This window comes from Schistocerca serialis, chromosome 1 (genome assembly GCF_023864345.2).
Source record: "Schistocerca serialis cubense isolate TAMUIC-IGC-003099 chromosome 1, iqSchSeri2.2, whole genome shotgun sequence".
NCBI classification, from domain to species: domain Eukaryota; kingdom Metazoa; phylum Arthropoda; class Insecta; order Orthoptera; family Acrididae; genus Schistocerca; species Schistocerca serialis.
In genome coordinates, this window is record NC_064638.1 from 322,627,690 (window position 1) to 322,651,099 (window position 23,410).

The 23,410-nt window shown below is 42.5% G+C and overlaps 1 protein-coding gene across 1 annotated transcript in view; it reads right to left on the bottom strand.

Moving 5' to 3' along the window:
- LOC126469822 (uncharacterized) overlaps window positions 1–23,410 on the bottom strand; it is a 114,214-nt gene that overhangs the window by 66,540 nt on the left and 24,264 nt on the right. Inside the window, exon 2 of the mRNA XM_050097112.1 lies at window positions 3,854–3,941. Within this exon, the coding sequence (XP_049953069.1) occupies window positions 3,854–3,934 (81 nt within the window). The 5' untranslated portion in view covers window positions 3,935–3,941. The remainder of the gene's footprint in view (window positions 1–3,853; window positions 3,942–23,410) is intronic.

Genomic DNA, 23,410 nt, shown 5'->3' on the forward strand with positions numbered 1-23,410 from the left:
GGGTTGTGCTTGTGTTCATACAGTATGCGCAGAACGCTTCGTCGAGAAATTCCCGTACCACATGCGATTTACCGCGAAATAATGTGAGGATATGCAGCAGTTACAGCTAACACATCCATTGCTGCACATCCGTTCGTCGGAATCCGCGATCGGATAGTTCGTGTGTTTTGAGCGTTTCCACCTGGCAATAAACAGTTGGATAAGACTGCGAAATGTCGTCGCAAAACGAATATTCCTCTCAGGGAACACGTTCGCATACCATCGACGAGCTTCTCCTACAAGCCTACTAGAAGCAAAATACGAAGCAGTGATATCTACTGTCTCTGTTATCGTCATCCTGGCTGCTCACGTAATAAAAGAGTTTTGCGGTCCGAATATTTAACGAAAAGTGAACTGTGCCCGCCGGTTCCTTGACCGTCGTTCGCGGTAGGGTCACAATTGTGCTAGACACAATGGAACTACATCGTTGCACCTCAGCGTGTTCCATCTACTGCGAGAGTCTGATCACGGACAGCCATCCATGTTCGCCGTTCGTTCGTCTCAGACGGTTATTTGAATGGTACAAAATGTATCTCAGACAATGCTTAACGTATCGAATATTTACCTAGCACTTTTCAATGGTTTGTTACGCATTTTGATTAGTGTCAGGTAAAGCGCCATCCATCAAGCAACGACAAAATTGTTCCATAAACACTTGAATATATTTTTTCCGGAGAATTCTAATCCGCAATAAGATTTGGGGGTCCCTATTGAAGATTTCTAAGTAGACCTCTCCCACCCCCTTCAGGTGCGGCAGTTGGGTCAAGTTTAGTGTCACAGGATCGAGACGAACAACTTTTAGTGTAACCGTTTTTTCATCCGGGTTGTGGTGTCTGAGATATTTCCATGAACAATTTTACAAGATTTGTAACTGTTTAAGTCTTGACCACAATGTAGCGACGATCCCTTGAACAAAAAACTGTGCTCAGTGATTAGGAGAAGGAACAGGTGACACCCGTTTACGAGGAGAGTAGCAAGGGAGATTCGTAGAACTAATATGCAATATCTTTGGCATGCATCTATTGTACAAAGTAGAGCCTAGGAATAAGCATGCATTTGCATTTGACTCTGTACCACAGTACCGTTTATCAATAAAATTGCTACCGTGTGGGGTGTGAACAAAATTCGTTTGGATTAAGGATATCTTGCTAGACTGGACGCAGAATGCTATTTTGGATGGAGAGTCCGGTGTGTCCCACGTGGCCGTCTGCTGTAATTTTTCCAAGAGGAGGCCATATTCTAATGTTACTAACTTTTACATTTGTAATACAGTTAGACAGAATACTTAGTATGCTACAAGAACTAAATTTGACAGGAATTATATTACATTTTATCTTAAGCGATTGATGTAGCTTCTTTTACTGTGTTTTGAGTAGAATACTTCGATAGCACAGTATATAATAATCTAAGTATATATTTCTCCGTGTTATTGATACGAATACGAAAACCACCATTTCGACTTAACTATTTGAAATTATGTGATTTTTGTGGTTTTTCACTCTAAAGTATTCAAGGAATTATTCACAATAAATATTTTATTCATACACTAACCATGTTATGTTGTCATCAAAAACTAAAAACCTGAAATAGAAAAAATTAGAACACTGAGAAAAGATTACTAAGGAAAAATCACAAAAAATGCTAAATTAATACTTCTCAAAATGAAGCAACAGGAATAATATTAAACACACATTCTCTACCATCGAGGTAATGCTAAATCTGTTGTTTAATGAGATATCAGACAACCAGTACTAAAATTGCATAATAATTCTGTAGTAAATATAAAGTACATGCCACCAGGTTCCAGCAGAGGGCGATTGCCCCCTCTTGTGCCCTGCTGCGGAAGCCTACGCCTGGGGCTATTTTCCTTGTAACGTTATCTGAATGCTACCTAGGCTGGCCAATCAAAACCCCTGTGGGTGTTTGACGTCAAGGCATGGGAATCAGCAATAATTTAGTCAATTAGTGAGATTAACATAAAGTAGCTTTTCTTTATATATTTGATTTGCTCAGTCTGAAAAATTAATGATTTTATTTATAAGAACTGAAAGTTACTCACTTAACACTTTTGAGGTCAATTACTTTGCTACCCAAGCAGTATGCATATTTCAAAAGCGTATGAAGGTACATGTTTTTAAATTAACAGTATGGATATAGATGCCACCTCTTTGATTAAACAGTCTGAAATTATATTCACATATGATTAAATTCAGGATATCTAACGAGTTACAAATTATAGCTAGAAAATATTCACAAAAAGTTAGTTCATGTACCAGTAACTTTAGAGTGACGCTGGCAGTTAAAAGGCTGAAATTTAAAAAAGACAAAACAATTGAGAAAATCCTGTGAACTTCAACAAAAATATCCAACAAAAATTTACGCTAATGCTCCTCGAACTTGAGAAATATGAAAAAAACTCTGAAAAACGTTTATTTAACTCCGATGACACCATTTTTGTGTACACAACTTCACAGCAGATCATATTAATGTATCCATTACATTGTTTTTGTGATTTCTGTAATTTTTTAATGTGAAATGGTATAATTAAAGGTGAAAGAATGTGTTTCTTACGCTACATTTTTTTGGTTAATTGGGGAAAGTGTAACGCAGGGCCAGTATATGACTGGACTAACGTGGGAAACCTTCCAAAGCCATTCTGTGATTGGTCTGTTCTAGTCTCTCCACTCTGTCATGTTATTGTGCACTCATGTCATCAGATGTGTAAAATGCATGGCTGTGTTCCTGTATAGGGCGCTGCATTGCACGTCGTAGAGTTTTTAGAAGATTCCATTCATGGAGGGGACGTATTTTCGACCTTGCAGTATTTCTTTCTTTTTCGTTTTACCTAAATTGTAAAATGGGATTTTCTTTGTTAGAAATTCGATTCAACTATGAGAGAAAATAGACCACCAGATTCCATGAGCGGGCAACTGACCACTATTGTCCCTTTCGTAGACGCCTATGGTGCCTCAGGGAAATGTGTTGGGATTCCTGTAGTTCGTGTTGGCTATCTGGCATCAGTAGTACTAACCTCAAACTTAACAACATTCAAACCGAACATTAAACAAATAACTCATGTAATTAACGAGAGAAGAAACTGAAATAAAAGTTACACATTCCTTTTAGAGAACTTTGTGTCTCGCACTTCTATCGAGTTGATGTTCACTGATAGACTAGTCAGTACATGAAAATATATACGGAATCATTGGCTTGTCACTAAAGCGTAGTTATTCGTAGTTCACTGACATTGAACTCAAAACTTTCTAGAAATCCGTAAAGCATAGGTAAAGTCGTAACTCATACTCACTGGTCCACTCAATAAACTCATGCTTGCCTACAAAATGGTCCCTAGAATTCTGTTTTCAGTTTAAACTCCATATTGATAAATATCCCACTGAGAAGAGACCGTGAAATGTATTGTAGGCATCAAGAATGGCCCTTCTTGCGGATCCTTGGGTTGCTGTTAAGTTCTTTCCATTAGGTTGCCTAGATTATTTTAATGCAACAAAATCGTAGCAAAGAACCTGCTACGTTGACGTAAATCCAAAACGTGTAACATTTGAAATTTTGTGTAGTCTGTACGCTTTATGACCTCATTAGCTATTTTATACATACCACTTTAGGTTCTGTCAAAATAAATTGGTAATGTACCTACATGAATCACAATGAGAGCATTTCACGATATTTTCTCGTTTATCCTGCATGCTTCGAGCAATATTTGTATGGGGAAACAATATATTTTCAGGCATCTATGGTTATACGTTATTTTAATAACTAGAGAACTTTAGTTGGATGTTAAGTCTTATGGACTTACGAGTTCAAAGGTGCCGATGAGAACGCTTCCCGTCTGCAGAGTGCAGCCGCAGCAACAGTAGTCCAGCATAGGCACCCTCATTGTGAATCTGAAATAGTGTGAAAATTGGTATTTGTGATATGAAAACCTGGAGTCTAAGACATAATCTAGGCTGCGGTAATGGTACATCGTAATAAGCACGATGTGCAGTCCCCAGGATCAAAATCAAAAGTATATTTATTTCGATTTTTCGATTTTTTAATTACTCAAAATAAGATCAGTTTCTATGTACGCAATATTCTACCTCTATTTACTGGCTGATAGATGGTTCAGTTAGGAAATCCCCAGTATTTGACGATTACTGTCTTCTGGATATCCTTAGCAGAGTCAAATCTTGAATTCTTCAAGAGAATTTTCCATTTTTGGAAGATAAACACAGTCAGTATCGTTTTCACCTTTCAGGATTTTGAAGGGCCTTTTTACAGACTTGGAATGCCCTTCGCCCTATGTGGAACTCTAACGTCTTGTTTGACGATTGTCGGCAAAACTCTAACTTTTGTCTCCAGTATACCCACGTACACATACTCTGCAAGCCACCAAATTGTTAAACACACTGTGCACCACTGCTAGTCATTGCCTTCTCTATTCCGCTCGCAAATGAGGGAAAACTGATTATGTAACCGTACAAGGCCTAATTTCATTTGTCTTCGTGCTCATTACAAGAGGTGTACATTTGTGGCAGTACACTAGTTCTGTAATGAATCGCATATACCAATTGTCTAAGCTTCCTCATAAGTATTTACGGGAAAGAACATCTATCTTCCAGGTATTCCCATTTCAGTTCACTGACCGTTTCCGTAAAGCGTATTGTAAACTGAACACAGTGATTTTTGCTCCAACTGAAATTTGTGTCCAGAACTGATAATGGGAAGTCAACCCCTGTCCGAACTTCACAAATTTTTGAGCAGGCAGATGAGCTGAGGCCCCGATGTGATGTTTTACTTCATAATAACTACTAGTGAAAAGTAATTGAGATGATCGGACGAGAACTGAAATGCCAAAAGTTTTACCATCTGAAGTGAACACAATTTATTTTGTTTCTTGTCTGTCACAAAATATTTATTTACTTATGAGCGGATCTTCAGATATTGCAATGGAAAATATAGAAACCAAATTACAAAAATGAAATTTAAAATTATAACTCTCTTACTTAATAAACATAAAGTAAAATACGGTTACAAGAACTGGTTCATCAGTCTGCATCATTGTCATCGTAAGGATACAGATAATCCACGGGGAACGGTTGAGGTGTCTCATGTACATTTGATATGTTGCCATGTTCCATACTAACTAAAAAGCCACGAGGATGCACATGTACAGGGTGAACATTAATAAAACCGAGAAATGACGGGGATGGCTTCCTAAATGGAAATGGAGGAGAAAACATCATATGATCATCTGTCGTAAATGCGTCGTAGCCACGGTACATGGCGCTAACGAATGAAAGTTCCTCTGACTACGTGCCGTGTTTTCCTTATGTGTTGCAGGCTGCGTAATGACGCAGCAAACTGTAAACAGCACAATGGTCCGGTATTCATGTCGGGGACAAGCCGCGATGGTGTTTGTGTACAGCCAAACGGATGGAAACGGTCGAGAGGCAGCACCGCTGTACCAAAACAAGTATCATCACAGACGCCAACCAAACCACGCAACTTTTCAAGCCATTTTTCTGCGTTTGTGTGGTGACGGGTACTTTCAGACAGACGAAAGTGCAGAGAGGCGGCGGACTGTGCGTACACCAGATCTGGAGGGTTATGTTCGACAGAATATTGATACGAACCATAGTACAAACTCCAGGCAAGTGGTAACCATAGTAACACTATGTGCATCCGGCATGACAACTACTACTATCCGTATCACTTGCCACGAGTACAAGAATTTTCATCAGCAGATTTCTCTCTACGGGAATGATTCTGTCTATCCTTTTTGGACCAGACCAAAACAATTTCGGGATTTCTGTCATCAATCCTCTTCACCGACGAAGCAGTCTTCACAATAACTGGCATCATCAGTCTGCATAATTGTTCAAAAATGGTTCAAATGGCTCTGAGCATTAACATCGGATGTCATCAGTCCCCTAGAACTTAGAACTACTTAAAGCTAACCAACCTGAGGACATCACACACATCCATGCCCGTGGCGGTCGCGCGGTTCCAGACTGAAGCGCCTAGAACCACTCGGCCAACACCGTCGGCTGCATAATTGTCATCGGTAGGATACAGACAAACCTCAAAGAATGGTTGATGCGTCTCGTTAGCATCGGTTCAACAACGATGTGTGGGTACGGGTTCTTATACCACAACGCCTAAACGGAGCAACGCACCTAGACTTGCTGCGGAATACCCTGCCTGAGATTCTTGAGGATGTGCCTTTGACAGTGCAAAAGGTCATGTGGTTTCTGCATGAAGGAGCGCCACCCGACTACCGCTTTACAGTTCGCCAACACCTCAACAACATATTCGCTGATAGTTGGATAGGACGCGAAGGCCCTGCATCACGACCTGATAGATCACCGGACTTAAAGGCACTAGGTTTTTACCTCTGTCGGCATCTGAAAAGCGTTGTGCATGATGAACCAGTTACTGATATGTGCCGGCCGTGGTGGCCGAGCGGTTCTAGGCGCTTCAGTCCGTAACCGCGAGACTGCTACGGTCGCAGGTTCGAATCCTGCCTCGGGTATGGGTGTGTGAGGTGTCCTTACGTTAGTTAGGTTTAAGTAGTTCTAAGTTCTAGGGCACTGATGACCTCAGATGTTGAGTCCCATAGATCTCAGAGCCATTTGAACCATTTGAACTGATATGTAGACCCTCCAACAGCTTGTTCACGACGCTTGTGACACTGTTAAGAGAGAGGCCGGAACGCGCGGCAATCCATGGTGCGACATCGAAAACGCATACATTGCTTACCATGGAGGGCACTTGGATCAACTGTTGTGACATGGATGTGATGCAACTCTGTACTATGTTTCGGGACGATTTGTTGTCGTTGCACGCACATTGTCTATGTCTGGAAATTGACACATGTTCATAGTACCTTTTTTTCCTCCAATTTCAGACAGGAATGCGTCCCTGCAGTACGTCGTATTTATTGACACCCTTCCTGTATAGGTAGCATAAACTGCACATAGCTTTACCGCCCACTCCAAGCACCAAATACGCGTGTTATCTATATGTCACGTCAGAATATGAAAACTGTTTTCCTTGTAAATTTAACTGTGTATCAAAGTCAATACACTGGTAAGTGGAAGATATATGAACATTAAAACTTGTATGTTAAGCAAGATACGGTTTAACAGGACGGAGTATGCATCATACAATAAGTTAAGGAATGAAAAAGAAAATAAAAATAATTAAGGTGGCACTGCTTAGTATGGTTTTTCATATTAGGACACAGAACAGTTCATAAATGAAAGAAAAGGTTTAAACGTTAAATCAACTAAAATCAGTGCGTATTTTTTTCAACTGGCTTTCGGGAAGTGCCCACACAGCCATCTCAACACTGGAAGATACCATAGAGTGAGCCAACATTTCGTAACATTCATTAGGGCCAAGTAAGAAGCTATAGTACGAAGTTATTCGAGATGTGATCAAAAAGTAACGGGATTTATTTTAAGTTAACGGGTTTTATACATCTGATTTTCAAAATTTTTTCATCTTGCTGTAGCACATGTTCCTGACGTGTGTTTTCATTTTAGGCTATTTTGAGTATTTAGTTTGTTGTTGACAGTCAATGATTATACGTGTTTTGACAACTCGGCGAATTTTTTATTTCGAAAAAGGTGGATCCTTTAAAAATGGAGTAAAGTGCACCACCGCATTCGAAACGTTGACTGTGCCTTTTGGTGAATCTACTGCGAGTAAAACAAGAGTTTACGAGTTTTATAAACATTTCGAAGAGGATCAAGAATATGTTGTAGACAACGACCGTCCTGGACGCCCTCGCATATGAGTTACCGACAACAAAGTAGAAGAAGTAAAGAAAATGGTTCTGGAAAATCGCAAAATCATCATCAAAGTGGTTGCTGATGATGTTGGCATAGCCTTTGACTAATGAAAATTCATTTTTTGATGTTTTGGGCGTGAAACATGTAGGAGCAAAATTTGTCCCGAAATTGTTGAGTTCCGACCAAACTCGACGTCAGAAGACATGGCTCAGAAATTGCTAATTGAAGTCGATAACCACCAGAACTTCTAAAGAAGATTATAGTGGGTGACGAAAAATGGGTATACGGGAACGACGTCCGAAACCATGGCCCAGTCGTCCCAATGCAAACTGACTGTAAAATCAAGACCGAAAAGTTCAAGTTCGATCACACCTGAAGGCTCCTCTCACTGATTTCTTCGATTACTGTGGGATAGTGTCTCATGAGCTCCTGCCTTATTGTCGTATGGCCAGTAAAGGAAACTATCTAGAAGTCTTGCGCTCTTTGCTTCAAGCAGTCGGAAGAAAATGACCAGGATTGTGACAAAACCACTCGTGGAAATTGCATCACGCTAATGCTTGTTCCCAGTTCCAGCTCAATGCTTGTACGTGGTTTTTGGCAAAAAACAAAATTGTTATTTTGCCTCACAGTATTCGCATGTCACCCTGTGACTTTTTTCTATTCGCGAGGCTATAAAGAACCATGTAAGGCCGTCGTTTTGCCATCACTGATTACGTAAAAACAGAATCACTGAAGCAGCTTAACACTACAACGGAAAGTGAGCTCCAGGAGTGTTTCCGAGACTGGAAGAAGCGCTAGTACAAGTGTGTTTTATCTAAGTGGCAGTTCTCCGAAGGGGTCAAAGGTAATGAATAAATAAAGATTCTTTAATAACAACGAGAATTCCCGTACCTTGTGATCACACCTCGTATATGCTTAGACTTGTTACGCTATTTTCATGCCATTGATGACGGTACGAAGATAAGGAAAACGTAACTCTCAGTCCAAGAGCAGAGAAAAATTTCCATTTGGGATGGGGATTGAACTCTGGCCCTTTTGGGTAGCAAACTACCACGCTGACCCCACAGTGACTGAGACGAACCAACCATATATACGGTAGGTAGTTATGTCGACCATAGGTGGCGCTCTTTTCCCGGCAGCAGGATGTTTATGTCGCTGGTCATTTGCACGGCGGCGTCATCGCGGTTTGGGCAGAGCGGCACATTAACTCACGGCGCTAACCAGCCAGCGGATAAGCCAAGCAATCGATAATTAATTTTAAAACAAGTATTACTGACAAGCTAGTTTTCTTCTTTCAACAGTCAGCCTGTCTCCTTCCTTTTTGCAACGTACATCTCCAGTTCTTCTGAAACGTCGAGTAGTCTGTTTTTTTGTGTTTTGTTCATCACTTCCATTTGCTCTTCAGTGTTATCCTCGCCACATTTCTACCTAAGCCAAGCTAACTCCGTTTTGATACTTCACATTGATACTCATTAGAAAATTGGAGCCTTACTAGACGTGACTGTTCAAGCTGCCCACTGGGGTGGACAAGGACGTTTGAAGTACATGTGGACCGATACTCACAGGGAGCGTTACCGGTGGTCGAGGATTCTCGATGCGTAGGTAAAACTTACAGAATAGATAATTTCCTGGAAGACTGGGTGCAAATTTCAGAGAGTTTCGTATTGGCGCAAATTTCATAGGATGAAGCTTCCATACAGGCTGAAGCTGTGTCAGCTGCCCCTACCTGACCATTTAGTATAGACTAGCAGCCATGTAATCCTCTGCCAACGGGTATGCAGGGGCATGGGATCAGTACAGCCTTCTCTCCGTGTCAGCTTACCCGACATTGGAGCCAAGACTTCCCATTCAATGAGTTCCTCAGCTAGCATCACGAGGCTGAGTGGATCCTGCTTCAGTCCTCCCACCACAGAAAAATCCCTGGACATACCGAGAATCGAACCCAGACCATCCGCAAAGCAGTCACAGTGGCTGACTACTGAACTATGGAGGACACGCACCACATGTCATTTCCATAATAGTCGCGTGTTGATCTAACCTGCCACTAAGAAATTGAGCAGAACACCTCTAAACTGCTTCGATATATTTCTTTAATCCTCTTTGGGAGGGGGGGGGGGAGGGGGACAGGAGTAATCAAGAATGGATCATACAAGTGTTTTACAATCACATCCATTATACATTGAGGAAAAAGTCGCAACACTAAACAATAATTAATGTATAGTAGGGAAATTTCGGGAACACATTTGCCAAGGTAACATTTTAAAGTGATTAAGACTACAATGTAAGAGGGTAATGTATGAGATATATGAGACACTGGTACATTTATAAACGTTGTAACAGCCAGAATGTGGAATGCAAGCATACAGACGTGCATACATAGTATTTCACATGTGGTCGATGTCAGTTAATGGGTTGGAGTCCGATGCCTGTTGCAGGTGGTCCGTCATTAAAAGGATGGTTAATACTGGTTGTAGATGGTGCTGGAGCTGTCACCCGATGATGTCTCACATGTACTAGATTGAAGACAGTTGTTGTGCTCGAGCAGGCCAAGGTAACATGCCGGCAATCTGTAGAGCAAGTTAGATTAGAGTAGCGATATGTTGGCGAACGTTATCCTGTTGTAAAACACTGCCTGGAATTCTGTTCATGAATGGCAGCAAAACAGATCGAACCACCAGACTGACGTCCAGTTTTGCAATCATGATGCCTGTGATAACCACGAGAGTGCTCCTTCCGTCATAAGAAATCGATTCTCAGACACTAAATCCAGGTGTAGCATCAGTGTGTGTAGCACTCAGACAGATTGATTGCAGACCCCCAACTGACCGCCTTCTAACCAACACACGGCCTTCATTGGCGTCGAGACAGAACCAGTTTTCATCAGAAAATACAACACTCCTCCAACCTGCCTTCCAATGAGCTCCAGCTTGATGTCACCGAAGTCGCAAATGATCGTGATTTGGGCTCACGCTACTGGGCGTGTAGCTCGGAGCCGCCCTTAAACTAACCGATTTATAACACTTCATTTTGCCACTTTGGTGCCAACTGCTGCTGCAGATGCAGGACGATGCCTCAGACCCATACGCCGAACAGGATAGTCTTCCCTCTCGGTATATTTAAAAACTCAAAGCTAAAGAGAAGTTAGGTAGACCAGAAATCTCTTTGGAGAACTGAATATAATGCAATGTGACAAAGTGTGTATTAGCCAAACAGCAAGGAAATTAAGAATTAAATTTAATTAACATTCCTGTCCAAGTAGTATCTCTGCATTAAATTCGCATTTAATATGACACAGTCATACACTGGATAGAATTACTGATCAGATGGAAAAGTTGCATACAACTGAAAAAGATATGATTACAAACCTTCTACAAGAAACAGAGATTTTTGAAAGTAATATTATTCATCCAGAAAAAGTTCTCAATGAGCAGGTGGAACTTAAACTGAAAGTTTCTGAAATAATTTCATTGAGAGTTTCAAATATTTGAGTGAATCTTCTTAAACTACAACTATTTTCAATTAAGCCCTCCCTTTTTATTTCAACTGTGTCTCCCCCCATCTACCCTCGTCATTACCCACTTTCCTGTTTTTTAACTTATAGGGTTTTTTGGCATACATGTTTTACTTTGACATTTGGCATCTCTTTATGGAATTTAAGTTACAACATTTTGTGATTGTGAGACGTTGGATGACATATACTCGTAACTAATGTGCAACTGTTTAGGTGTTTTGAACACGTATGTTTTACTTTGACTTTGTATTGTACCATATTTGTTTATTAATTTTTATACGTACGATAAATTGAATTTCAAATACGTTTTGTGAGCGTGCAAACTTTGGATGACATCGTCTCATAACTAATGTTAATAGTTTGGATGTATACCATACATCATCACAAAAAAATGGGCAGATTGTGACATAAGCATAAAATTTTAGATTTTTCTCATCTACATATTCTGCATGTCTTTTGTATGTTCCTTCACTCTTAAAATTGTATTTCCTTCATATCAGTTCACTTTAATGCATATTTTTGTCAAATTTGGTTTGTCTGGTTGTAATTTCATGGACAACCCTGTAGCTTGTAATTTACGTGCTTACATTTTTCACTGGATTGTAAAAAATTGTATATTCTGACATTCGTCAGTCCAGTTATTCTTTTACTTTATATTTATTTCATCAATGTTTTTATGTATTACCAAGCAAGTGTAGAACTGTTAACACTTCTGTTTTGTAATCTAATTATCGCAGAAGTGTTTAATACCAACTTCATAGGATTTGGTCAAGACTGTCATCTTTGTCCTTCTGCCAATGTGCAATTAAACTTTAATCTTGTCACAATTTTTCATTTTTATTGGCAATTACGGTTCTCAGTAACACATGTCAAAGCATGTACGACATGTGGTATATCTGCGATAAATTTTGTATTTCGATTGATTTAACGGTTTTCCCTGTTTTATCTTATTTCGTTTGGCATTGTCAGATTGTCCAATTTTGTTTGTTATATAGCTGCCGCTGATGATGGTTTAATAACGAAACCGGCAGCGGAATAAATAACAGGACAGTGTTATGCATTTTGTAAAATAGCATCAACTCACCCCACCCAGCCTCAAACGTAACTAAGGCCTACGACCGTTACAGCGTATATTTAGAGAAAACCAGATTTGCATCCTGGTAGTGGTGCTACTAGCACGACTCTTATGCGACCGGCGCGATATTTGAATAGACATCATCTTTTAGATATAGATAAAGGCCTACCTACTTTCCTTTTGTCTCTCACAACTTCTTGAAGTTGCGATTTTTTTCCCTGGAGTGTACATCAGCTATACTTTTCCTAAAGAGCTCAGTAAATAGGAGGGCTAGGTTTGTTACAACAATTGACTGGAAACCGAAGTGAAAATGAAAGATGTTTTATTTGCAACTTTTCCTTCCAGACACTGCTCTACATAGTCGTTCTTCCGTCTTAGACATTTGTCATAGCGCCCTACTGACATTCCAGTACCTTCGTCCCAGAAGGCAGCCGCTTGTGGTTTCTTCATTTCCCTACGCTGATCTGCAGCTCGTTTTCTATGCCAAAATACTGTCCTCATGTGAGCAAAGTGATGAACGTCAGTGAGAGTAACGTCCGACCTGTAAGGTGAGGGATCAGACACCTCCCATTGATATTTTATCGATTTGATTTAGTTAAACAGCACCCCACTAATACTTCATACGAACGTTGCATGATTTTTTCCGTACTCATCTGTATTACCTTACATTTTTCCATATTTAGAGGAAGCTGGCATTCAACATGCCAAGCAGACCATCTCTCCAAGTCTTACTATATTCTCTTATTGTCACTGAACGACGACACACTCCAGCGGCATTGGGAAACATTGAAACATTATAACTCAAATCGTTTATGTATTCAGACAAGAAGTGAGTTGTCGGTTCTGGTATGTAGCGATGTCATCACCGTCTTTACTAGACTAATTGGAGACGAACACTTTTTTTTAATCATGCAACAAAATAAAAGTAATTTCCAGCCACATCACTACACCCTCCCTCATTTGCATTCACACTTTCACACAGAAGACCAAAGGATGTATGCCTCAAGGCATTTAATGATTAAAATACATATAATGTAACAACACAAAATCTAAGCTGATGAAACATGAAATCGTGCCTGGGTGACCAATGGGAGAAGAAAAAATTAACCATTTACCCTGGGAACATATTAAAATCTTCTACCAAATAATCTATGTCAAAGGTCAGGCAGAGAAAAATTGCGGCCTTAACACATTTCTCTGGGGTACGCCTGATGGTACACTAGTCTCTGAGAACATTAACCATCGTAGTAATGTCAGCTAAAAGTTCTCGTCAAAGGCAAATAACGACAAGACACAGCTCTTCATTTCCTCCTCTGTTGGAACATATGTGACAAACATTGCTCACACACTGTGTTGTTCAAATCTTCCCTTAGTATCCGCAAAACGAATTCTTTGCGGATTTCTAGCATGTAATCTGATTTAACTTAGCTGCGAGGCTCCCCTTGTCCCGAATTGGTTATAATCGACCATTCCGTTCGTAGCACAATGCCAGAAAAAAATATATTAGTACACTTGGAAAGGCAGCGTAAATTTTTTTCCGATGACGGCATATAGCACTTGGGGGGGGGGGGGGGTAGTAGTAGGTGTACTGATAATGGATTCATCATCGTCTGCCAACAGATAGCGTAGTGGCATAGGTACTAGAGAGTCAGCTGTGTCTACCTTTTGTTAGGGAATGCTCACAGCCAGAACACTCAGCGGGTGCAAAAATGTAAAGAAAGCTGCCAATAGATGCATTGGTGCTTCCTAGAGCCCAGTGAGGGAGTTGCCTTCCGAGTGGCGAGAATTGTCACTCAATTTGGATGTACTGCGTTTGTTGTTGAAGCATGCTATTGTCAGTGGTCACGTGATCGTTCTCACATCTGTAGACGAGTTTCTGGACGTCCATGCAACATAGACGCCCGCCAGGAACGTCGTGGTGTAAGTGCAGCAGTGCCAGGTCGTACGGCTACCACAGCACAGAGAAAAGGGCTTGTGAACCCAGACATGTCATCACAGCTGTTGTGAGCCAGCTATTAGCACTGGCACTGCGGGCACTCAAACCTCTAGCCCGCCTTCCACTCACACCACAGCATCTATGTGCACAGCCCGACTGGTGGCGTTAGAAGTTCCGTTGGAAGATAGAAAAGCGTGCCATGGTCTCCAGTGAAGAAAGCAGATTCTGCCTGTATGTTTGCGAGTATGATGTAGACCTGGTAAGCGCTGTTTGTCTGTCCCTTTGGGTTCATCATTCGTGCCATATGGTCAGGGATGTGATAAGCTAGTTCCTCCGTGGTGTTTCTCTATGGGACGCTATCAGTGCCCCATATGTGCAGAATCTTGTTAGACCCGTTCTTCTGCCGTTCTTGCAGCAGGAAGGTGATGTATTGTTCCAACAGGTTAGTGCTTGTCCACACACTTCCCGTGAAACCCAACGTGCTCTACAAGAAGTGCAGGGACTTCCCTGGCCAGCAGACTTGTCTCCAGTCGAGCACATGTGGGATACGATGGGACGAGGAGTGACTAGTTCGACTTGTCGAACAAGAATTCATGCATAACTATGTGAAACGTCGAGTAGGCGTGACTTGACGTATCCCAGGACAGTATCTGACGTGTGTACGATCGACTGATTGCTGCCAGTTGAGACTACACCACTTATTGAGATGGGTGTTTCAGCATGGGTCGATACATGGTACCTCAGAATCGCGTGGTTACTGATTTGTAAATGTAATCATTTCATGTGCTTCATGTGCACTGTTGCAACAGTAACTCTTGACTGGAAACCTTTAAAGGATGTACTGTTTTTATCTGGTGGTGCATATTCACGTCCTCCAGCCAACACAAAAGATTAGTGCCACCCAGTGACGGCTGTGCGGCTCAGTGCTGATTCGTCGTACTAAAACACTTCAAATGTCAATGAAAAGTTATATCTGTAGCAAGCTTTTTCTACCCACTCTTCTGTTTCTTCGCCCATCTGCCGAGTTTGCAGACACATCAGTTCGTGTAAGTACACATGCAATGTATCACTCGTGGCTGCAGCTCCTGGCTATTCGTCGTCTTGTCTACTGTTGTCGCCGGAGCCAGCTTCCGATATGTGAGAGAAGGGGACTACGTACTGCTTGAAGATGGTAAGTCGATCTTTCGAAAACCCTTCTACATGAGGTATGCCTCACTATGTTGTGATGGTGAAAGGGCTACTGACTTTCCCACGATACCAGGTGTTTTACAACACCTATCGGAAATTATCTTTTTTAAAATCCCCGAAGCCAAAACCAGACTTCTTTCGAAGACTACAACCAACCGCAGCAGCAAATGACCAACGACAGTATCTCCATTCCGCTTTTGAGGTTGATTTAAAGGTGTGAAATACGACTTGATCTCCAGGGTTCTGAAAACTTCAACAAAATATGTGATCAGGAAATTTATATTTATTTATCACATGTTTCTACTGACACTTTTAGCGTAGCTTTACAACAGCATTACAAAGCTCAGCCTGTTGAATTCGTTGCTGGTAACAACACATATGTCTTTTATTGAGCCGATGCACAAACATCTCACAATCATAGATGAAATGAAAACGGGTTTTAAACCTTTGGCGCAGAAAAGAGTTCATTTACCAAGATAGCATATCACCATGCCTATCTTTTATCCGCAGCCGACTAAATCTCCATTAGAAGTGAGTGTCATCAGGCCAAAATGAGAACTGGGCCTTACTATTTCTGTTCAGGAAGTGATAGCGAATCTACATCTACATTTGTACTCCGCAAGCCACCCAACGGTGTGTGGTGGAGGGCACTTTACGTGCCACTGTCATTACCTCCCTTTTCTGTTCCAGTCGCGTATGGTTCGCGGGAAGAACGACTGTCTGAAAGCCTCCGTGCGTGCTCGAATCTCTCTAATTTTACATTCGTGATCTCCTCGGGAGGTATAAGTAGGGGGAAGCAATATATTCGATACCTCATCCAGAAACGCACTCTATCGAAACCTGGCGAGCAAGCTACACCGCGATGCAGAGCACCCCTCTTGCAGAGTCTGCCGCTTGAGTTTGCTAAACATCTCCGTAACGCTATCACGGTTACCAAATAACCCTGTGACGAAACGCGCCGCTCTTCTTTGGATCTTCTCTATCTCCTCCGTCAACCCGATCTGGTACGGATCCCACACTGTTGAGCAAAACAAAATGCTGTGTTCTGTCTGCTAAAAACTCTTCAATCCAGTCACACAGCTGGTCTGATATTCAGTAGGCTCTTACTTTGTTTATCAGGCGACAGTGCGGAACTGTATCGAACGCCTTCCGGAAGTCAAGGAAAATAGCATCTACCTGGGAGACTGTATCTAATATTTTCTGGGTCTCATGAACAAATATAGCGAGTTGGGTCTCACACGATCGCTGTTTCCGGAATCCATGTTGATTCCTACAGAGTAGATTCTGGGTTTCCATAAACGACATGATACTCGAGCAAAAAACATGTTCTAAAATTCTACAACAGTTCGACATCAGAGATATAGGTCTATTGTTTTGCGCATCTGCTTGACGACCCTTCTTGAAGACTGGGACTACCTGTGCTCTTTTCCAATCATTTGGAACCTTCCGTTCCTCTAGAGACTTGCGGGTCACGGCTGTCAGAAGGGGGGCAAGTTCTTTCGCGTACTCTGTGTAGAAACGAATTGGTATCCCGTCAGGTCCAGTGGACTTTCCTCTGTTGAGTGTTTCCAGTTGCTTTTCTATTCCTTGGACACTTATTTCGATGTCAGCCATTTTTTCGTTTGTGCGAGGATTTAGAGAAGGAACTGCAGTGCGCTCTTCCTCTGTGAAACAGCTTTGGAAAAAGGTGTTTAGTATTTCAGCTTTACGCGTGTCATCCTCTGTTTCAATGCCATCATCATCCCGGAGTGTCTGGATATGCTGTTTCGAGCCACTTACTGATTTAACGTAAGACCAGAACTTCCTAGGATTTTCTGTTAAGCCGGTACATAGAATTTTACTTTCGAATTCACTGAACGCTTCTCGCATAGCCCTCCTTACGCTAACTTTGACATCGTTTAGGTTCTGTTTGTCTGAGAGGTTATGGCTGCATTTAAACTTGGAGTGAAGCTCTCTTTGCTTTCGCAGTAGCTTCCTAACTTTGTTGTTGAACCACGGTGGGTTTTTCCCGTCTGTCACAATTTTACTCGGCACGTACCGGTCTAAAACGAATTTTACAATTGCCTTAAACTTTTTCCATAAACACTCAACATTGTCAGTGTTGGAACAGAAATTTTCGTTTTGATCTGTTAGGTAGTCTGAAATCTGACTTCTGTTACTCTTGCTAAACAGATAAACCTTCCTCCCTTTTTTTATATTGGTATTAACTTCCATATTCAGGGATGCTGCAACGGCCTTATGATCATTGATTCCCTGTTCTGCACTTACAGAGTCGAAAAGTTCGGGTCTGTTTGTTATTAATAGGTCCAAGATGTTATCTCCACGAGTCGGTTCTCTGTTTAATTGCTCGAGGTAATTTTCGGATAGTGCACTCAGTATAATGTCACTCGATGCTCTGTCCCTACCACCCGTCCTAAACATCTGAGTGTCCCAGTCTATATCGGGTAGATTGAAATCTCCACCTAAGACTATAATACGCTGAGAGAATTTATGTGCAATGTATTCCAAATTTTCTCTCAGTTGTTCTGCAACTAATGCAGCTGAGTCGGGAGGTCGGTAAAAGGAGCCAATTATTAACCTAGCTCGGTTGTTGAGTGTAACCTCCACCCATAATATTTCACAGGAACTATCCACTTCTGCTACACTACAGGATAAACTACTACTAACAGCGACAAACACGCCACCACCGGTTGCATGCAATCTATCCTCTCTAAACACCGTCTGTGCCTTTGTAAAAATTTCTGCTGAATTTATCTCTGGCTTCAGCCAGCTTTCTGTACCTATAACGATTTCAGCTTCGGTGCTTTCTATCAGCGCTTGAAGTTCCGGTACTTTACCAATGCAGCTTCGACAGTTTACAATTACAATACCGATTGCTGCTTGGTCCCCGCATGTCCTGACTTTTCCCCGCACCCTTTGAGGCTGTTGCCTTTTCTGTACTTGCCCGAGTCCATCTAACCTAAAAAACCGGCCAGTCCACGCCACACAACCCCTGCTACCCGTGTAGCCGCTTGCTGCGTGTAGTGGACTCCTGACCTATCCAGCGGAACCAGAAACCCGACCACCCTATGGCGCAAGTCGAGGAATCTGCAGCCCACACGGCCGCAGAACCGTCTCAGCCTCTGATTCAGACCTTCCACTCGGCTCTGTACCAAAGGTCCGCAGTCAGTTCTGTCGACGATGCTGCAGATGGTGAGCTCTGCTTTCATCCCGCTAGCGAGACTGGCAGTCTTCACCAAATCAGATAGCCGGCGGAAGCCAGAGAGGATTTCCTCCGATCAATAGCGACACACATCATTGGTGCCGACATGAGCGACCACCTGCAGATGGGTGCACCCTGTGCCCTTCATGGCATCCGGAAGGACCCTTTCCACATCTGGAAACATTGGTTTTCTTCCCCTCTCTTGCTGCCATATCCCTAAGGGGCCCCATTACGCGCCTGATGTTGGAGCTCCCAACTACCAGTAAGCCCACCCTCTGCGACTACCCGGATCTTTCAGACTGAGGGGCAACCTCTGGAACAGGACAAGCAGCCATCTCCGGCCGAACACCAGTATCAGCCGGAGACAGAGCCTGAAACCGGTTCCTCAGACAAACTGGAGAGGCCTTCCGTTCAGCCCTCCGGAATGTCTTTCGCCCCCTGCCACACCTCGAGATGACCTCCCACTCTATCACAGGTGAGGGATCAGCCTCAATGTGGGCAGTATCCCACGCAGCCACAGTCGTAGTCCGATCGGGGGATGCGTGGGACGAGCTGGCCGTCCCCGACAAACCCCCATCCGGACCCCCACAGTGATGCCCATTGGCAACAGTCTCAAGCTGTGTGACCGAAGCCAACACTGCCTGAAGCTGGGAGCGAAGGGATGCCAACTCAGCCTGCATCCGAACACAGCAGTTGCAGTCCCTATCCATGCTAAAAACTGTTGTGCAAAGAACGTCTGAACTAATCTACAGAGAGCACAAACAAATCGACACAAAATTTAAACGGTTATTAAAATACAAGATTGCCTAGTAAATGCAGTAATGCTGCTACTTGCGCACTGCTGACACACTGCTTGGCGGCGGAAAGGACTACGCGATTTTACACTATTCAGGTACTAAAACGCGATGCTACAACTCTCAAATACTATAATACGCCCGAAATTTATGAATTTAAACAATGCAAGTACCAAAAACACGCAGAGAAATTAAGAATTAAACTATGTAACAAATGAGTGAGCTAGGAGTATACGACTTTCTGCTAGCAGCAGCTTATCCAACGGCGGCAGGGAGCACACTGCCTTTGCATTTCGCGAGCAAGTACTCTATCACCTGAGCTACCGAAGCACGACTCACGCCCGGTCCTCACAGCTTTACTTCTGCCAGTATCTCGTCTCCTACCTTGCAAACTTTACAGAAGCTCTCCTGCGAACCTTGCAGAAGTTTGGAAGGTAGGAGACGGGGCACTGGCAGAAGTGAAGCTGTGAGGACGGGGCGTGAGTCGTGCTTGGGTAGCTCAGTTGGTAGAGCACTTGCCCGCGAAAGGCAAAGGTCCCGAATTCGGGTCTCGGTCCGGCACACAGTTTTACTCTGCCAGGAAGTTTCATATCAGCGCACACTCCGCTGCAGAGTGAAAATCTCATTCAAGTTATATTCCTGTTTTCGTACGTCAGATTTTAAGTTTATATTTCTTTCTTATAAATTGCAATTGCACTGCTGGTGTCCCTTTCTACTTATTTCCGTTTTCAGGTGTTGTGGGACAGTATTTGGTACTTCCGACCGTCCCAGGAGCACCGTCAGTTCGTTTTGGCACTCGCTGGAGCCCATCGGCTCAATATTCTTGCTTCACGTGGGTACTTGTGAGAGTGTGCATGGCAGGCTGAAACGTAAGCGGTACCATGTCTCATGACTCCCACTCTGCACTTAGAACTATACCCACAGAATTTCACTTAAATTTAATTCTGCATTGGATGATTACACCGTTACATGCTCCCAATGCTACCTTGGTTTGTGGTTTGTGTTGTACCGTACGACATGTATACGTGTGATACTGCCAATGTTCTGTTCATAATAGAGCCGCCGCGCCTAAAAGCTCAATTAAACATGCCTGTATCTAGGAATAACACGTGGATTAGTTCCGCAAATTGTGATATTACTCTACTCTGGCTAAATGAGGATCGGTATTTGGAATGTACGAGTAAACCTAAGAATCATAGAACAATTGGGTACTGAAAAGATATTTGATGTAAATAGAACATTCAAAGAAAACTATGCAAAATGGACAAATATTTACATAGAATGTTAACTCCTATTCATTAACCTAAATTTCAAATCGGTGAAACATCTATGAGCTGAATCGAAATCGCGCCCCCCATTTATTCAACGGTAACACCAAATGGTTGGTGCTCATTAGCCTCAAAGTTAAGAAGGTATCCACCCTTGCTGGCACTAGTTTTGACGAGTTCTGCTCTCAAACCAATGAACGTAGCAAATACGCTGTTAAAGATTCTCTGTCGGCTGAACCTTGGTGCGTATGTAACCGAATTCTGTGATGGGAAGGGCAAGTCTGCACATCGATCTGAGCTATGCTGCCGACCGTCGTCCAATCGAAGTGCGTTCTATAGTTGTAAATTCTGACTACTTCAGTAAAATGCTGGACACGAATCAGTACTTCTGCTTGCTCATTAGCCAGGAGAAGAGAGTTGACTCAGATGTGCTATCGTAAAGAAGCACTGCATAATGCCTTAGTCTCTACAGAGAAGCACAGATTCGTTTCTCTGCTGACAGAGCAGTGGTGAAATCAGTACTTTATCAAATCTCATAGTGAGACTGTTTACTGGCACCTTGCAAGAGGCGTCTCGCAACGCTATTCTGCCATCTGCGTGTTCTCTCGACACCTGTGCAGCGCCCAGTTTAGAGAAAAACCTCGTCTTGTCATCATGTGCTTCCCATGCAGCCAATCATTTACTTGTGACGAATAGAATACTTTCTACTTTACGAGTCATGAAACTCTCAGCCAACCACTTTCAGCTCATAATAAGTTCGATTTCAGTGCCTTGTGGTGGGAATGTGCCTTGACGTCTTGTGTGAGAACTTTGGCGACCATTAGCTCGCATCTGCAGCCTGTGTTCCTTGCTCATGCCTCAATGCTAAAAAGCTGGTGGCGACACTTATAAGCTGGCATCTCGACAGTTTTAAGGTTTCAGCACTGCCTCACCCCCAACTCATTCGTAGCAGTGGATGGCCGCCTTGAGGAGCCTCTTCCACCGGCTTCTTGACGGCGCGGCTGTTCTAGGCAGTAAACATCTGTGTTGTCACAATCTTTTTAGAGCCATAAAAACTGCCAAGCCTCCAGCCCTCGGTTCATGTCACTTTCGAAGACCGTTGAGTTCCTCACTCTCCGTGCTGTCAGACCTGGTAGGAAATTATGCTTAAAGCAAGTAACTCTGCAGAAATGTTAGTGTGAAGCTACGCAGTGTCAACCAACAAATGATTAATAATTCGTTAACCTAACCTAAGAAATGGTATCATATAAAGTAAACATGAAATATGAATTGTCAATCATTATTCATGTATGGTGGCAAAATCTTGCGTAATTTAACTCCTTCAATTAAAATCTTGCTATTTTACACACTATGTAATTTCACTCTTTCAATTCGCAAATTGTCACTGTTTCCTGTAATTTGACAGTCAATACAGTATAGCGGCAAAAGTAGGACATAGATGTATGCAGACTGATCCTATGAAGAGCGTCGTGATTCGTGCCGGTTTGGCTCACTCAATGACAGCACTGATCGCAAAACTTGAGGGTCTAACGCACTATTTTAGTTGTAAGTAAGTTTCATCTAGGAAAGTTTCCACATCTTAAAGCAAATGTTTCATCAGGATTGACTTCCACCAAGAGTGGCAGTGCTCACTTCAGGGTTTTCTTAGCAGCCACAACAACGATCTCTTCTGAAGCACCGAATCATTTGAATAGACTAAACACCAGAAACAATGGGGCACTTACTGCTGATGTGGGAAGAATGAGAGTGTGGATGTGGCATAGCCATGAAGCCGTGTGTGGTTCACTCACCACATGTAAGTGGTTTCAAGGTTTCAAGGCTACAGCAATTCCTTTTTGAAAAGAATAAGGAAGAAAGAGTGGGTTTTACTCATTGGTGATGACACTGTCCTTAGAAAAGGGAAACTGGAAAAATTAGACGAAGATACTATTAGATTTTCGCAGAATCTTCTTTGTTAGAACCGTCCTGGCATCCGTTTTAGTGATCTGCATAGTGCCTAACTGAAGAATGGGTTTTTTATTAGTCACCTGCTCTAGAAGTAGCGTCTTTGACTACTAATCAAAACGCCCTCGGTCCCGGGTTCGAATCACGAAACCGTTTACATTTTGAATAAAAATCAACAGCAGTGACAGCCGACACTTCCACCTTCATTCTGCCAATGACCTTGTCAAAGAATGCCGAGGAGCGGAGAGAGTTTCACGGTACGCCCTTGCCCTTGGGGCGGGAAAATGCCTCTAAAGGCGGAAGAAGCAGCAATGTTCAATGGCATGAGAATGCAGAAGGAAATTAAAACCACTGCTATAAAGACACACAATGTGTATCAACAAGACATGTGGCCTCTAATTAAAAAAATACCATGGTGCTCTCTCCACTGGCAAAAGATTCTAGACTGGTCCAGCATTTACATCTCCGGAACAGGTCTACCAAGGGGGAAGTGACTATGAGAAAAAGATTGAATAATCGATGAAAGGATAACGTTCTACGAGTCGGGGCTCGAAATGACAGAAGGTAGAACGTTTTAGGGAAGCTAGAGAATCGGAAAACGGGAATGCAAATGCTCCATCTCAATATAGCGTAGGTCAGTGAAGTGAAACGGAAAGA